Source organism: Molossus molossus, unplaced genomic scaffold, assembly GCF_014108415.1.
Source record: "Molossus molossus isolate mMolMol1 unplaced genomic scaffold, mMolMol1.p scaffold_m16_p_15, whole genome shotgun sequence".
NCBI classification, from domain to species: domain Eukaryota; kingdom Metazoa; phylum Chordata; class Mammalia; order Chiroptera; family Molossidae; genus Molossus; species Molossus molossus.
This window is the reverse complement of record NW_023425350.1, coordinates 78,023,171-78,042,060: the sequence shown is the minus strand read 5'-3', so window position 1 is coordinate 78,042,060 and position 18,890 is coordinate 78,023,171. Positions and strand designations below refer to the sequence as shown.

The following is an 18,890-nucleotide window of genomic DNA, read 5'->3' as shown; positions in this document are numbered from 1 at the left end:
AGAAATTCACTGAGCATTTTTATTTTTCAATCTTAATATTTTTATCACACACTTCATCAACGTCACTATTCTTGGGGTATTTTATCAGAGAAATGTAGCTTGAACCTGTCCCCCCATCTCATCCCCTTTTGCCTGCGTATTTGTCTTAAAAACCTTCCTCAAACTGCAGGTGTCAATCACTCTCTGCTGCCCTCAATCTAGAGATCCTGGTGCCACACTCATCATCCCAAAACACATCCCGACCTTTCTAAAAGGTACGATGGTGACAGAGCTTCAAAGCTTGAGTACATGAGAAGAGCAAGCAGATGATGGGCAGAGGCAGGGGCAGTAACCCCAGCAGGATGGCAGAGAGGAAAAGAGAGGCTTGGAGGGTGGCGATAGGTGGGTTAGATACAGGGAAATATAACAATGAGCACACTGAGGAAAATAAAACCAGTTTCTCGTTGTTTGAAATGAAGTTGGACATAAAGTGTGAACTCTGGAATGGACCCTGGAGTGTTGGCCTGGAAAGAAGACATCAGTGTTCACTCATTATTTTCAATTTAAATAACTACATATAGATATATAGGTTTCAATATACATGAGTGTGTGTGTGCACGTGTGCATGCGCACACGTAGTTTTCCATCCAATGACAGAGCCTGGAAGAAGTATTACCTCAAGACCAATGGGCACTCCTAGAACCTGGATCTTCATTTCTAAACACTACGCTATTGGTCAGAGCTTCTTGGAGAAATGCCTGAATCCAGCGTGTAGGCAGAAAAAGCACAAGATTACCGTGGAGCACTTTAATTTCCTTATGTAAGCAGTGCTCAGACACGGATAGGACTGGTCACAATTTCTGAATTGTGACCTCTCACTGGCCAGGTATGGTGCAATTCGATTATCAAAAGAAAACATGATCATAAAGAGGTAATTACCCTTTGATTCAATTAGGAATCAGTATCTCTGTCTATGAACAAATACCCAAATCAACATTTGGTGAGGAATGTAATATTTATATAGTCTTAAAATACTTTCCCACAAAATATTTATTTAATTACACAGAGAAAAAAAGAGTTACTTTACATTGCAGAACTCTGAGAAATACTACCTTAACCAAGTGATCAAAGCTAGATCCTAATCCCAGATGCAGCTGACACTGTGTGGCTCCTGTTCCGGTGCCACCTGGCTCTGCCCAAGTCACACGACTCGGATCTCAACGTGAGGAGCACTAGACAAACCCACGCAGAGGACATTCTGCAAAATAACAAACCTAGAATATGTGAATGTGACAAATTCATAAAAATCAAGAGAAAGCTGAGGAAATACTGCAGACCTACGGGAGCTCAAGAGCAGGACAACGGAATACAACACATTTCTAAGCTCAGTCCTGTTAAAAGTAACACATTGAGGACCGTTGGTAAAACTGGAACAGAGATTGCCAATTAAATGCTAATAACATATCCATGTTCACTTCTAATTTTGACAATGATATTGTAGTAATAAAGCAAGAGAATGTCCTTATTTATATTGAATACACACCAAAATATTCAGCAGCAATGAAGCATTATGTCAGAAACTCACCTTTAAAATATTCAGGGGAAAATGTACTATACTTGCAGTTTACTTTATGTTCGAGATTGTTTCAAATAAGTGTTTTTTAAATGTTTGATGGACACCCACGGACGTGATTCCACTGCGTTAATATTCCATTCTCATTCAGTCCTGGCCTGGTTTCTTTCTGAAATATTTTATTTTTCTACATTCATGTCAGTTGTTTGTGAGCTTCTTAGATGAACCCTTTGCTGAAAGGTCTTAACTTTTCCAGGACCTTAGAGGCAAAGAATTGTGGTAAAATCTTCATAAGCTTAGCTTAGGAGGAGGTTTGAGTGGCAAAAAAAAAAAAAAGTAAAGAAGTAGACACCTTGCTCTGCAACAGAAAAACGTCTGAATCTGGCTACTGTCCCTAAAAACCACTAGATTACCCGCAAACACAAGCTTAAATTATCTTCCCTTTCTGTATGATTTTTTTATGATGACCCAGTCATCCTGTTATTCTCATAATAAAACATGTCTGCCCACCTTTTCCGACGATCTCTCTTTCGCAAGGTGAGCAGGTTCCTTCCGGATCCTTCCCCCTGCGGGGTGCGCCGCCTGTTGTACCCCGCGCCTTCCGGATCCCTCCCCCTGCGGGTGCGCCGCCTGTTGTACCCCGCGCCTTCCGGATCCCTCCCCCTGCGGGTGCGCCGCCTGTTGTACCCCGCGCCTTCCGGATCCCTCCCCCTGCGGGTGCGCCGCCTGTTGTACCCCGCGCCTTCCGGATCCCTCCCCCTGCGGGGTGCGCCGCCTGTTGTACCCCGCGCCTTCCGGATCCCTCCCCCTGCGGGTGCGCCGCCTGTTGTACCCGGCGCCTTCCGGATCCCTGCCCCTGCGGGTGCGCCGCCTGTTGTACCCGCGCCTTCCGGATCCCTCCCCCTGCGGGTGCGCCGCCTGTTGTACCCGGCGCCTTCCGGATCCCTCCCCCTGCGGGTGCGCCGCCTGTTGTACCCGGCGCCTTCCGGATCCCGCCCCCTGCGGGTGCGCCGCCTGTTGTACCCCGCGCCTTCCGGATCCCTCCCCCTGCGGGTGCGCCGCCTGTTGTACCCCGCGCCTTCCGGATCCCTCCCCCTGCTGGTGCGCCGCCTGTTGTACCCGGCGCCTTCCGCATCCCTCCCCCTGCGGGTGCGCCGCCTGTTGTACCCGGCGCCTTCCGCATCCCTCCCCTGCGGGTGCCGCCGCCTGTTGTACCCGCGCCTTCCGGATCCCTCCCCCTGCTGGTGCGCCGCCTGTTGTACCCGGCGCCTTCCGCATCCCTCCCCCTGCGGGTGCGCCGCCTGTTGTACCCGCGCCTTCCTATCCCTCCCCCTGCGGGTGCGCCGCCTGTTGTACCCGGCGCCTTCCGGATCCCTCCCCCTGCGGGTGCGCCGCCTGTTGTACCCGGCGCCTTCCGGATCCCTCCCCCTGCGGGTGCGCCGCCTGTTGTACCCGGCGCCTTCCGGATCCCTCCCCCTGCGGGTGCGCCGCCTGTTGTACCCCGCGCCTTCCGGATCCCTCCCCCTGCGGGTGCGCCGCCTGTTGTACCCCGCGCCTTCCGGATCCCTCCCCCTGCGGGTGCGCCGCCTGTTGTACCCGGCGCCTTCCGGATCCCTCCCCCTGCGGGTGCGCCGCCTGTTGTACCCCGCGCCTTCCGGATCCCTCCCCCTGCGGGTGCGCCGCCTGTTGTACCCCGCGCCTTCCGGATCCCTCCCCTGCGGGTGCGCCGCCTGTTGTACCCCGCGCCTTCCGCATCCCTCCCCCTGCGGGTGCGCCGCCTGTTGTACCCCGCGCCTTCCGGATCCCTCCCCCTGCGGGTGCGCCGCCTGTTGTACCCCGCGCCTTCCGGATCCCTCCCCTGCGGGTGCGCCGCCTGTTGTACCCGGCCCTTCCGATCCCTCCCCCCTGCGGGTGCGCCGCCTGTTTACCCCGCGCCTTCCGCATCCCTCCCCCTGCGGGTGCGCCGCCTGTTGTACCCGCGCCTTCCGCATCCCGTCCCCCTGCGGGTGCGCCGCCTGTTGTACCCGGCGCCTTCCGGATTCCCTCCCCCTGCGGGTGCGCCGCCTGTTTGTACCCGGCGCCTTCCGGATCCCTCCCCCTGCGGGTGCGCCGCCTGTTGTACCCCGCCGCCTTCCGCATCCCTCCCCCTGCGGGTGCGCCGCCTGTTGTACCCAGCCGCCTTCCGGATCCCTCCCCCTGCGGGTGCGCCGCCTGTTGTACCCCGCGCCTTCCGCATCCCTCCCCTGCGGGTGCGCCGCCTGTTTGTACCCGGCGCCTTCCGGATCCCTCCCCCTGCGGGTGCGCCGCCTGTTGTACCCCGCGCCTTCCGCATCCCTCCCCCTGCGGGTGCGCCGCCTGTTGTACCCGGCGCCTTCCGCATCCCTCCCCCTGCGGGTGCGCCGCCTGTTGTACCCGGCGCCTTCCGGATCCCTCCCCCTGCGGGTGCGCCGCCTGTTGTACCCCGCGCCTTCCGGATCCCTCCCCCTGCGGGTGCGCCGCCTGTTGTACCCGGCGCCTTCCAGATCCCTCCCCCTACGGGTGTGCCGCCTGTTGTACCCCGCGCCTTCCGGATCCCTCCCCCTACGGGTGTGCCGCCTGTTGTACCCCGCGCCTTCCAGATCCCTCCCCCTGCAGGGTGCGCCGCCTGTTGTACCCCGCGCCTTCCGGATCCCTCCCCCTGCGGGGTGCGCCGCCTGTTGTACCCTGCGCCTTCCGCATCCCTCCCCCTGCAGGGTGCGCCGCCTGTTGTACCCGGCGCCTTCCGGATCCCTCCCCCTGCGGGTGCGCCGCCTGTTGTACCCGGCGCCTTCCGCATCCCTCCCCCTGCGGGTGCGCCGCCTGTTGTACCCGGCGCCTTCCGCATCCCTCCCCCTGCGGGTGCGCCGCCTGTTGTACCCGGCGCCTTTGATAACCGTCTGTTTACCAGGTGGGCCCCGCGCTGTGCGGCCCCTGGGAGGGAGCATCGCTCCGCGTTTCCTCCGCAGCCCGGCGCGGCTCTGCTGCAGGACCGCTTCCTGAAGTCACTGACCGACCAGAGGAATGGATGAGCGAAGGCCTGCCCGGATGGATGGCAATCAGTGACAGAGCGTCAATCACAGTGGAAAAGGTTTAACTAATTTTGCTCTTTATTACTTTGGTAAAAGCAAAACCAAGTGGCATTGTTGTGGTTTGTGAAAGAGTAGCAATAAAGTTTTTCTGTGCATTTTTGCAAAGATGACTGTCCCTTGTTAGCCTGTGTGAACATTCACATGCTTAAATATGGTTACTTTGTTAATACTGTATTTGAAAACGTTACTTACTGGGAATTTAAGGATGATAATGGTGCGAATCATTGAGAAAGGAGAACCTGGAGTATAAAATGCTCTGAAAGGTTGAGAAGCTAAAACTCAAATCAGACCAGTGGGATTGATGGTGATCCCACTGGCTCTGCCTTCGCCGCCTCTGTTTACAGTAACACCCAATACCCACTACCTCTGCAACCGTGAGGGAGAAGATGATGGGGGTGGGGTGGAAATCCTATGGATGTATGAGTTTTTGCTACTCATAATTTCCTCAAAAATTGCCAAAGATTTGCAAAGTAAAAACGTATTTGTAATTATGTCAAATCATTATTAAAAATATGTTCCCTATTTAGGAAAAGATTTTATACCTCTCCTCAGATATAATTATATATATTTTCAGGTTTAGATCAACACTTTTAGATAATTCTTTTGTTTCAAATATATTTCTAATAGATAAGTCTTCTACTATTAAATATGATATAAAATATTCAATTATTTAAGTATTTTTGTCTTATAAGTGCACTTCACTCAAACGTGGTAAACATATTTTGATGTATTTTGTGAGTTATTTATTTGAAATTAGATGAGAGCTCATTTCAAAATGCAGATGTAAAGACAAACATCTTAGGTTTCCCTTTCTCTCTCCTTAACCTAAACCAGGTTCTAGGTATTACAGAATGTTTGGGTTTTTCCATCAGAAACATGATACGTACCCAGTCTTTTGAAGTGAAAGCATTCAAGTCAAGCTTAGGTGCCCCCCAAACCGCACTGTGATGATGACAATAAATAGATGCTTTGTACTCATGTAGATTTTCCAAAGAAACATTGAGAAGTCTTTAATAAACATTCTCTCATTAATCCTTTTGCCAGGGCAAGCTGCAAAATGTGGAGATGGTAAATCAATAAGTTTATCAAAATAATAAATAAAAAAATCCGTTTTATAAAAAGCTATCTCTTTTTGATGCATCTTTCCTTTTGTTTTTGCAGTTTATACGAATTATATGTCAACTTCACAAATGTCGTTAGATGGAGGGGAGAGAGTAAGAGTTTGAAATTGTGGTTATTGATCTCAGTTACTCCACTGATTTTTCTGTTTTATAGAGAATAATCATGTGCACCTGACTACCTCATGGAGTATGAAGATCAAATATAGGCAACATTCTCTGTATTCTCAATTGCTTTAAAAAAAAAACAACAACCAAAAACAGTTTGGAAAAACAGAAAAATCATCTTTGCGAAGTGCTAACCGGTGTTTGGCAATCATTTGGGGAAATTGTGATTATGTGTTGGCAATTGGATGGCCTCCCCCTACTCATCCTTTCTCCTTTCAAATATTCTTTCCACCATAAAGAATCACCCCATGTTAAGGGTTTTCCATCTCTTTTTGAATTATGATGAGTGTATTGGAAAAGAAAGGCCACCAAGGGCACACATAGTCTGGGCAGAGGTGACATTCCCGTCTGCCCTCTCTCCTGTGAAACCTGGTCCCACCCACCACCTTGGGGTCCTCAGAGGCTGTCCCACTGCGGTGCCTCTGCCTGTGCTCCCTGAAGAGCCCTCATGTAGGAAAGGCTCTGCTTGTACCTGTCTTGTCACACAAGTACACACACACACACACACACACACACACACACCCTGTCCCTAATTAATTTCTACCCATCTTAAAAATCTGATTAATTTGTGAAATTATCTTTCACTAATTTTTCAAACCTTGTGAAACCCCTTCACCTTATAAATGTTCATAACACTTCAATTTATAAATCTTCATAACACTATGTCCCCTGATGTGACACATTTAAAAGTATGTTTATTTGTACTTGTATGATTATTTCATCTTTGATTTATAGCTGCTTTCCCCTCAAAATGGTAACATCCATGTGAACAATGACTTTGCATTTGCTCATCTACAGTTACATTACCATCACCGAACAAATACATTTGAAACGATACTCAAAACTGGGTCCACAAAGTTAGACACAGCTGTGTTCGCTGGTAACTCCTAATCCAAGGCTGAGGTTCTGCCCTTTCATTCTGAGAAACTCAATACACTGCCAAAAAGAACAGAGAAACGGCCTATTGTGTTGGATTAGTCAAGTTTGAATTAAGGTGTGACAAGAAATATCTAAGTTAATTTGCTAATTTTCCAAATACATGCTTTTGTGATGTATGGAACATTTTCTTTCTTATATTACAGAAAGAGTGATGGAAAAAAATTTACAATATAATTTTTTTGCACATATGAAGAAAGTGAGAAGTTAGTTAATTTAAAACAGTTTATCCTAAAGATTCCAATCAAAGTGGCATAGATAAATATGGTACTCAAATCCTCCCACAACCACATTAAAATGACAACTAAATTACAGAACAACTATCACGGAACCACCTGAAATCTAGCAGAACAGAAGTCCTACAACTAAGGATAAAAGAAGCAGCCACATGAGCCTGGTAGGAGGGGCAGAGACTGGGAACGGGCTGGTCTCAGAGCCCTGTGTGGTGGATAAAATCAGGAGGGATATCTCAGCTGCAGAGGTCCCCTGTGAGGAGCAAGGGGTCCGAATGCCACACCAGGTGTCCCAGCCCAGGGTTCCAGTGCCAAGAAGGGGAGTCCCCATAACCTCTGGCTGTAAAAACCAGCAGGGACTATGGCTAAGTGAGTTGGAGGTTTCTGGAGTCCCAGGCAATTCCTCTTAAAGGGCCCACACATGGATTTAGACTCACGTCCTCTGAGCTCCAGCATTGAATTAGCAGCTTGAAAGGCACCAGAACAAGAGCTGGAGGGGCAGGTTTCTCCCAGACAGAAGTTCTGGCAGAGGCCATTGTTCCTTTGCTGAGCCCTCCTCCTACCAAGTGGGCAGGTGGGCACCATATCTGAGTCTCCATCAACCTCGCTCACACTGTTACCCACCCTGGTGATTCCCTGAGATACTTACCCACCCAATTTGTGGGCCCACCCAAGCAGTATCTGGTGGCTTTCCTTACAAATGGACTATCTTGGCTTATGCTTCATGGTTTTCCAAAATATTTCAAATAAGCAGCATCTGGCCTCAGGGTGTCCTGTACCTCGCATTAAGTGGTCCCAGGTCCAGCATTACGGGCAGCTGGCCTTGGTTCACAGCTTGGCCTTTCCTGAGCACATCCAAGCTGAGCATAAGTAGTAACTCTCTGCATATAAATATGTAGCTCAAGTCAGGTGGCTCTGGGCAGGACACAGGTCACAGTTGACCTTGGCCTGCACCTTCAAGGAGACCCCAGAGTCAGCATATCCAGCAGACAGCTTCAGACCATGCTAAAGTAACACCCAACGACCTCCGCAAGTGGCACACGTAAGGAATGGACTGAGCAGGCACCAGAGCCTCACTGAATTAAGTGTTGCTGCTGTGATTGCTCCTGCACAGCTGATCTTCTGGTGGTCTCAGGCAGTCCTCACAGCCAATCGGCCTGGGAGTTAATCACTCCCACTGAGGTGCCAACAGTAATTAAGGCTCAATTACAACAGAAGAGTATACACAGCCCACAATGTGGACGGGTGCACCTTGGGTGCCCAGTCTGGGTGATTGCAGAGGCTGTTGTTCCACTGGGCCCTACAGGACTCCTACTACATAAGACCACTCTACCAAGCCCAGGAGACATATCTCTACCTTATACATTGAAATAAACCCAGCGTGGCTTCCAAAATGAGGAGACCAAAAACATATCCCAAATGAAAGAACATAACAAAACTCCAGAAAATAAACTAGACAACATGGAGACAAGCAATCTACCAGATGCAGAGTTCAAAACACTTGTTATAAGGATCCTTAATGAACTTAGTGTAAAGTAAATAAACTTGCTGAGAACTTCAAAAATAAGATAAGAAACATAAAAACAAAGTTAGAAAACATAAAAAAAAAAAGAATAGTCAGAAATAAATAATACATTAACTGAAACAAAGAATACATTACAGGGAATCAACAGTCAAGTAAATAGAGCAGAGGATCAAATCAGAGATTTGGAAGATAAGGAAGTAGAAAACACCCAAATAGTACAGGAAAAAAAATCCCCCCAAATTAGGATGGTATAAGGAGCCTCTGGGATAACTTCAAACATACCAACATTTGCATTATAGAGGTGCTGGAAAAATAAGTGAGAGAACGAGGTATTGAAAACTTACATAAAAAAATAATGATGAAAACTTTCCTAAACTGGTGAAGGAAACAGACATACAAGTCCAGGAAGTGCAGAGAGTCCCAAACAAGATAAACCTAAAAAGATCACACCAAGACACATCATAATTAAAATGGCAAAGTTTAAAGAAAAAGAGAGAATTTTAAAAGCAGCAAGAGAAAAGCAGTTAGCTACCAACAAGGAAGCTCCTATAAGACTGTCTGCAGATTTATCAACAGAAACATTTCAGGCCAGAAGGAATTGGCATGCAATATTCAGTGATGAAAAACAAGGACCTACAACCAAGACTACTCTACCCTGAAAGGCTATCATTTAGAATCAAAGGATAGTTTCCCAGACAAGAAAAAGCTAAAGGAATTTATCACCACAAAACTAGTATTACATGAAGTGTTAAAGGATCTTTCTTAAAAAGAAGAACAAAAAAGCTAAGAAAATATGCATAATAAAATGGCAGTAAATGTATATCTATTAATAATTACTTTAAATGCAAGTGGATTAAATGCTCCAATCAAAAGACCAAAACAAAAAGAAAAAATAACAAAACAAGACACTTACATATACTTGCTACAAGAGACTCACTTCATATCAGATGACACACACAAACTGAAAGTAAAGGGATGGCAAAATATATTTTATGAGAATGGAAAAAAAACATTTGGAGTAACAATACTTATGCGAGACAAAAGAAACTTTAAAACAAAACCTATGAGAGACAAAGAAGGACCCAACAATTCAACTTGAGTGTTTATCTAAAGAAACCCAAAATAGTAAATCAAGAAGATATAGTCATTGCAGCATTATTTACAATAGCCAAGATATGGAAGTGACCTAAGTGTCCATCAAGGGATGATGGATAAAGAAGTGGTGCACATATGAATGGAATATGACTCAGCCATAAAAAGATAAAGAAAGCTTGCCGCCTGCAGCAGCATGGATGCATGTAAAGGGTATTTTAGTGAGCAAAGTAAGTCAGGAGGAAGATAAATGCCAAATGATTTCACTTGTATGTGGAATCTAAAAAACAAAATAAGTGAATACGGAGAGTAGAGACTGACTCATAGATACAGAGAACATTTTGACAGTTGCCAAATGGGAGGAGTTTGGGGGCCATGAATGAAAAAGATGAAGGGATTAAGAAGTACAAAATTAATAGTTGCAGACTAGTCATGGGGTTGTAAATTACAGCACAAGGAATATAGTCAATAATATTGTAGTAACTATGTATGTTGTCAGATGGGTACTAGATTTATCAAGGTGATCACTTAGTAAGTTCTATAATGTCTAGTCACTGGGTTGTACACCTGAATCTAATCTAATATTGTATGTCAACTGTAACTGAAAAACTTTAAAATATATATAAAATAAAAAGAAAACAAGTTGATATTAAATAGCAAAGGACTGGGAGTAAGTGTCAATATGTGATTCATTGGAGCATAAAGCATGACAGACAGTGGTTCTAAGAGGGAATGGCAAACCCTGTAGTCCCTGAGTACGGAATAGTTGTCATGCAGGGGGCACTATTGATATTGAACATGAGAGGATCCAGTTTAGAACAAAGAATTCCCGGCAATGACCCTATAATCTCACTTATATGTAGAATCTCAAAAACAAAAACCAAGCTGTAGATACAGACTACTGATTGGTGGCTGCCAGAGGTGGGGATTGGCACAATGGGTGAAGGGGGACAAAAGGTACATTTTCCAGTTATAAGATACGTAAGTCCTGGGGATGTAATGTACAGCATGGTGCCTATAGTTAGTAACACTATATTATATATTTGAAAGTAGTTAAGAGAGTAGATTTTAAATGTTCTCATCACAAAAGATAAACTATGTATGGTGATAGATGTCAACTAGACTAATTGTGGTGATCATTCACAATAAATACAAATATAAAGTAATAAAAAAAGTTTCCCCTTAAAAATTAACCCAGTAAAGTGGCATTTATAGCCAACTCTTGCTAATAAAGGATCATAGAAAAAGAAAATAGTTTGTGCAAATGAACTAAAGTTTTGTTTTTTTTTTCAAATTTAGCATAACTATTTCAAACAATTCCAAATCCCTTCCTATTTTGTTTTCCTAAAGAAAATATTAAAATCAGTTTAGATTTTCTGTTCATATACTAACTAATCTAAATCTAGAATATATTATGGGTATTAGAGAAATCCTGAAATTAAAATTTACTTCAGAGGTATCATGCTAAGTGAAATAAGTCGGTCAGGGAAAGACACATACCATATGATTTCACTTATGTATGGAATATAAAGAACACGATAAATGAACAAACAATATTGAAACAGACTCATAGACACTGAGAGCAGACTTGTTGTCAGAGAGCAGGGTTTAGGAAACTGGGTGAAAGAGGTGAAGGGCTTAAGGAGCACAAATTAGCAGTTAGAAAAGAGTCATAGAGCCTGGCTGGTGTGGTTCAGCATTTGAACATTGACTCATGCACCAAGAGGTCACCAGTTCAATTCCCGGTCAGGGCACATGCCCAGGTTGTGGGTCCCATCCCCAGTGGGGGGCATGCAGGAGGCAGCTAATAGATGTTTGCTCTCACACTGATGTTTCTATCTCTCTCTCCCTTCCTCCCTCTCTCTAAAAATCAATAAAGAAAAAATATTTAAAAAATCTTTTTAAAGACAATAGTCATGGGAATGTAAAGTATAGCATGGGGAATATAGTCAATAATATTGTGACAGCTATGATGGGGCCAGATGGGAACTGGAAGTATCAGGGAAACATTTTGTAAAGTATATGGTTGTCTAACCTCTATGCTGCACACTTGAAACTAATGAAAAATAATATTAAACTCAAACTGTAATTAAAAAAATAAAATGTAACTTTTTTGGAAAAAGAAAAATACACCTAGATAATTACCATATAAAGCCGTGTGGAGAGTAAACGTCTCTTGTTCCGGGAAGGAGCAGGAAGCTGGCTGGCTCGGCTCTCTCCGACTTGAGCGGGTGTTTCAGTCTCAGGTGGTCACCTCCCCTCTCTGAGCACTGCTCCTCGTCTGTACTCTGAGCCTCGGAGCCACTGGGTTGGTAGTAAAAACCCACCGAAACCAATATAAGATGAGACAAAATGATGATTCTGTGTATACTCATTTTACCGTGTGTTAGGAAATCGGCATTACTCAGATCTCTCATTGACTTTTCTTAAAAAAAAAAAAAACTATTGTGGTAGATCATGTACATCTTTCCATATCTGATTTATTTTGTTTCCTGCAAGCTTCAACTCTACACTTCACCCATGTTTAACGCAATCCCCGAGGGACTCTTTTTCAGTCTCTCGGGAGATGGGATCAGCCCTGAAGGACCTCTCTGCAGTGAAGCAGGAGATAAGGGGACTCCGTTGTCCTCGCTTAGCTGCCTGAAGACATTCGGAAGGATTTCAGACCAGGATTCTGATTAACCTACAGAGAGCAAAGTCTGTCTTTTTTGTATATTATATTTGCGTGTGGTTTGCTATAGTTTTGGAAGCACTTGATATTATCAGTTTAATGGTAATCAATATCAATATCATTTAAATTTTTAAATTTAAAATATTTTTAAAGAGAATCACTCTATCCATTTTAATCAGTATGTAGTATCTCCCCAAAATGGATGACTGAGTTCCTCTTAATTTTCTTAAAAACAGAGTATGGTAAAAGTAGGTTTATGGTTGTTTGTATGGAAAATAATATAATAATTAATAAAGAATAATACAAGAATAATCTCTGTGTTTTATGTACTCACAACAGCAAACCTAAATTTGCCCTTCCTTGTATTATTAATTTAAACTAATTTTCACAAATGTCTATTTCTAATGAGAGTAAGAACTAAGCTATTCAAAATAGGTACATTGTATATAAATGTATATCTTCCCTTTAGCATAGAATCTAGTGAATTGTGTGAGATCCAAATCCAAGTCATTCCAGAAGAGCACAGTCCATGTGAATCATCATTTTAATACATGAAGACACTTTGGTACATTTAGTCCTGATTTAAGCCCAGAAGGAGTCTTTCTTAATATTTCTTTCCTAATAACACAGCAACAACAACAACAACAAAAGGCAAAATATTTCTGGAACTGTACTTTATCCCTGAGCTACATTGCATGTAGGAAAATTCCTAAACTTAGATTTTTAGACTTTAAAACTCATAAATCCATAATATTAAGGTTTTTATAAAAAAGCAAGAAGGGTACATTCCTTGAATTTCAACATTGGGCTTGATACATTATCTTTCAGGTAAGTCTGAACAACTTCAGGGTTAGAAACAGTGACAAGGGGAGGGGTGACGCTGAGGCCTCCTGTGTTTCAAGGTAGCAAGATAATGGCAGAAGGCACTGTTACCGCTGGTTCCCTTGTTACACAACTGTTTCTGACATCTAGATGAGAGACGGCATTAGTTTTGTTGACGTCGCTGCTGTTGTTCATGGTGGTGTTTTTTATGGCTTTTCTGTGGAGGACCCACTGCACGGTGGAGCTCGGACTCGCATGGGAAGGAGCCAGCTGCTCTGGGACAGCCTCCGGGTGCGAGGGGAGTGGCCCTTGGTCTTTCTTGTTCTAGTTCCCTGAGGTTACGTTTCCAGCATGGGAACACACACACACACACACCTTATTACATGTTGTTTACGGTTCTGTCGCATTAGTCCGTTTCTTTTATTAAACTAGATACAAGTTGTGACATGCCGTTAATTCAGTCACTAATAACTAGCTCAAATTGCAAATCTGTGTCAACAGGTTGGTGTGGATTAAGCTGTAGCTGCCACTAACATATTGTTTTAAATGCTTGATAAATTTTATTTTCTGCAGCGATCGACTGCTTGGTTTATACATTTTCCCTTTTCTCTCTAAGCCAAAAGAATTGCACCATGTCCCCTCTGTGGGTCCCCGCAGGTCCCTGCAAGGCGGGCTGGTAACCACTAGAGGGGAGGAGACAGCCGGCTTTCCTCCAGGCTTCCCAGAGTCCCTGGTGAAGAAGCTGTCAGTGACCGGCTGCCAAACGAAGGGTGCAGTGGATTACCGAGGTTTGCAAAAATAGACAAAATAGACTTCTTACGGCATGCTGGAAGTTTGCTTCTAATAGATTAGAACTGACTGCGAAGAGGTTAGAGTGTTGGCGTGTGCGTGCCTGTGAGCTAACTGGTAGTCCTAGCGTAGTGGGCGATCGGGGCATCAGTCAACCCCGATGGAAACAGGCTCTCCCCGGAGCACGGTAGCTGAGCACATGCGTGCTGGCAGGGTGGCAGGGCAGGTCCGAGCAACCGGAGCAGAGATGACGGGCTGCCCCGGACGCGGTGAAAACAGCTAGAGCTCCTTTTTGAAAGTATTCCAACACCTCTCCCACTTCCCGTCTCTCTAAATGCCCACATTCTATTGCGAAGAGGGAGGCCAGAGGAGGAGACATCCAGCAAAGTAAAATATTGGTGTAGTCGACAAAGGGAGGGGAGAAAGAAACTTAGTTTAACCTTTCTGAACATCCCAACCGAAGTATGGAACACGTGTAACTTAAAAACAGTCACCCAGGATAGTGAAGGAACACATATACCATTCGGGCACTATTTTTGATTTTTAAAAATCTAGCTTGACCCCTTCATTCTTTTATTTTTTTCTTAAAAGTAAAATATATTCAATATTAGTATTGTTAAAATGCTGTAATGTTGAACCGGAGGCTGTTCCATGTACTCTCTTGAGTATAATTGCACTAAGATCATTCCACTTCCATTTGGAAACCCAGTGGCAATTACTGGAATACAATGTATCATGCATTTGCTCACTGGATATAAAACGTATATACTAATTCGCAATAAAATGTAACAGCTGTCAGTGCATTTTCTGCTCTGTTACTTCAATAAATTGGAACTCTGACTAGAAAATGGGAATATTGCATTTTTACACACTCTGTAATGTGTTTGCTTTTTGCAAATACAATTTATTTTTTTCATGACAAAAATTGTGGTTTGTTATTACTGCTAGTGGATAAATATTCTTATATCAGAATGAATTACATATGGTATCTGTAAAGAAGAAGTAATATTTTCTGCTTTTTATTGTAGCCTGACTCCAGTAAACAAAATACACTTAACCTACTTCTGTCACAAACTGACTGTGTGTGCTTGTGTGTAGTCATCGACACAACTGTGTGTTGGGGGCAGGGAAAGGAAGTCTGAGTTTATTCTTTACCCCACCTTCTCAGGTATTTATGTTGATCGTTAACATTTTGAGATACCATCATTTCCTTCAGAGCTTATTTTTAAGTTTAAAATTTTATCCTTTTATACATTTGTTAATAATTTAAAAATATATATAATGTGAAACAGAGGCTCTGAGTTTTATTTAAAATAAAATGCCTGCACATTTCTGTAATTTTGTTAGTTGGGGTCAGACTTTTCACAGATAATTAGCCTATTACACACTGTGAAATCAACCTGCATTGGTTATTTGGCTTCTGTTCTTTATTTCCCAGAAGGTTAACGTGCTGAAAATCTAGCTTCAAGCTCAATAGTACTGTCTCTTTGTGTTGCTAATTATCCCGTTGCATAATTATTAATATCAGGAGCAGGAAGAGGAAACATGCACACCAAATAGTCGTGAAGGCTGGTGTTCTGGCAGGAAGCAAGTCCTGCATTAATAAAATGTGCCTGTACCAATATCACAGGAGATAGGAGCGTTCCTTGTTAAGGATCATTTATTAACTGAGATCATCTTTTAGTTCGCCTTGGGGTAATGACTAATGTCAATGGCAAATTTCACAGTTGTCTAGAGAAATGAATTAAATTTGTAATAAAAAGCCCTTCGGCTTGTTGTACATGTTCATTTATTGGAGTAGTTGAACTAGGAGAACTGTAAGGCAACCAAGAACATCGGCTTAATTTTCCTTACATATAGTAGTGACCTTTAGCTCCATATTGAAAAAGTTACCTATTATGGACTGGTAAATTAAATGAGAAGTTCCTTTAATGCAAAATAAACTAGATGACTGAGCTAAGTTAAACGGCCTTTGAGCCTGTAAGATTCTTCCTGGATAAATATTCTTTCTTTTTTAATATGACTCTTCTATTTAAACCACCATCAAATAAGTCATTTGAACATAAGCAAGAGAATAAGAATTCAAAGTGTATGTTTCATACAGCATTACACCTATTTTTATTCCTTTAAGTTATTTGGGTGGTTTCACTTTGTGCTCCGATGCAGAGTTTTCAAAAGTGTTATTTTAACACTCTCTTTAATTCCCAATATACAGTGTGGTTTTTATTTATTTGGCATAACGTGTTGTTACTATAATTATTTATAGACGTTTTTGTGTTGCTTTATGTAGTTAAGGAAAAACATGCTTCCCAGGGGGAGGAACAATTACACCACTGTTCCTCTTCTGATTTAGAAAACCTAACTCCAGATTCCTTTTCTGAGAGTGAGTTGGACCTGGAAAATGATAATTACTTTTTAAAACAAGCACTAAGACCAAGCATGCTATTCTCACCTTATAGCAGAAAAATACAGGACAACCAGTGGCCTTATGCTAACCCAGGCACCAGCCCAGCTAACAATGGCAAGTGAAAAATGGACATTTTTCAGCAAGTAAAAATAATTGCAATTTTTATGTAAATTAAAATGTAATATTTCTTTCAGAGTGGTAAACTTTCATCACATGTTTTAAAACTTTAAAATAATGCCTCTTTTTAAAATTTAAATATAATGGGGTGACATTGGTTTGCAAAACCACGCAGATTTCAAGTATACAACTCAATAAAAACATCATTGCACATGGCATCATGCACTCACTGCCCCAAGCAAAGTCTCTCTCGGACCCATTTCTCCCCTTCAGAGCCTCAGTATTTTCACCTTTAAATTATATTAGTAAAATATGATCACCCACCTACAAAAACTTATTGTTGCTAAAAATGAATAAAATATCTAAAAGACCAATGGGGGGGAGGGGGACAATGATAAAAAGAAGCAATCTAAAATACAGTTGATTTTAGTTGCCCTCGTTTTTAAGCACATATGAAAATGCTCAGTTGGAGCCCTTTCCTTCCAAAATTCCAGGTTTCTGGAGTGAAATGCTTAATTTTGTTCAATATTATTTTTCCAGTAACTTCTCTTTGTGTGTCCCCTTTAGCCTGACGTTCGATCTGTGTTCTAACAGCTATTGTGTTATGCAGAAATGGTTGGCGTTATCCAAAAATTGTCTTGACTCTGTTGCTTGTTGGGTATGCTCTGGGGTATACTGTATGCTTATTCATGACTTAGGAGAACCTCAGAAATTTGGACTTTTTTCCCTTTAATGCAGATGCTCACGGCATTGCTAATAAGGCCAGGAAAAGAGTTCACAGTCCCCTTTACCCACTCTCTCACCTCAGCCCTTTTCAGCACGTAACCTCATTCTCTGTGGGATTACTTGGATGAAAACCAATTAGCAAGCAACTCGCAATATAAATGCATACAGATTACTCCAGATTGAACACAGCCCATGCCAACTAATCATAGAGTACATGATGCCCTGAATGGTATAAATATTAAAGAGTTGAGAGTAATGGACACACAATATTGAGAAAGGACTGAATGCCCAATCCGAACTAATAAAACATATAAATAAAAGTATGGAATTTCTTCCACCCTCCTCCTGCTCCCTCCTGTTTTTTATTCTTTGAGGAGATGTGCCCACAGGCCTCCTGAAGTGTGTTCCCCTTTGCTAATCCCTCCACAATGGTCCACATGAGTTTCTGAGGGTCCCCATCCCCTTCATTCTATGACTGTCAGTTTCTGTCTAATAAGCCAGCCCCCTGGCTGCCTCTTCCTCAGGGCCTCATTCCCCAGCTGGGAGGGGACAGTGTCTCAGTGGCCAGGACAGCTCTAAGAATGACTGAATGGGCAAATCAGCATTTAGTGAACATGCTTTTCAGCATGCTTGTTGGAATAAACCCAGTAAAGAACCAGACGGGAGGGAGTGTTTTCAAGATCCTCATCAGGGCTTTTGGGGAGTGGTTTAGAAGGCTAACTGGAGTAGCAGAGAAATGACAACCAAAGTTAATGATTAATGTTCTACTTCTGATTGATAGAGTCATGTGGATCAGCCTTTAAGCTTTTCTGTGGTAGCTGGAAGGGGCAAGGAAGTGTCTCCTCCCTCCACAGCCCTCACTGTAGCCTCCAGGAGTCAGGCATTCTCTCTCCCTCTCTCCCTCTCTCCCTCTCTCCCTCTCTCCCTCTCTCCCTCTCTCCCTCTCTCCCTCTCTCCCTCTCTCCCTCTCTCCCTCTCTCCTCTCTCCCTCTCTCCCTCTCTCCCTCTCTCCCTCTCTCCCTCTCTCTCCCTCTCCCTCTCCCTCTCCCTCTCTCCTCTTTTATTACCTAGCATACAGGGTGGGCAAAGCTAGGTTTACAGTTGTGAGTACAGGAAACACAGAGTATATTCTTGTATTATTACCTATGAATTGTTGTATTATTTTCCAAATCAACAATTATAAACCTACTTTTGCCCCACCCAGTATATTAACAGTTTGCTAGTTTGAAAGCAAAAACACATTCTACTTAGATCAATACTTTTTATTTATTTATTTTTAATTCTCATCCGAGGACATTTTTCCATTTTTTGTACAGACAGAGTGGGAGGGAGAGAGAGGAAGAGAGAGAGAGGGAAACATCGATGTGAAAGGGACACATCGAGTGGCTGCCAACCACATGACCAACCAGGGCCGGGGACAAACTGCAACCGAGGTACATGCCCTTAGCGGGAACCGAACCCGGGTCTCTCCGGACCGCAGGCGGACGCTCTAACCGCTGAGCCAAACCGGCCAGGGCTAGATCAATACTTTTGGTCACATATTCAGATCTTCCTCCCATTCACTCTTGTGTCTATCTACCTACAAAATGTATAGACTCTGGTTCCTATGCTGGAACCAGGTGGAAGG

At 43.7% G+C, this 18,890-nt stretch overlaps 1 protein-coding gene across 1 annotated transcript; it reads left to right on the top strand.

Annotated features, from left to right (window-relative positions):
- Window positions 1-665: 665 nt before the first annotated feature.
- Window positions 666-4,599, top strand: LOC118630604 (basic proline-rich protein-like). The gene is made up of 2 exons (XM_036262458.1): window positions 666-799; window positions 2,025-4,599. Exons 1-2 carry the CDS (start codon window positions 666-668, stop codon window positions 4,597-4,599), a joined length of 2,709 nt encoding a protein of 902 aa, XP_036118351.1.
- Window positions 4,600-18,890: the final 14,291 nt, after the last annotated feature.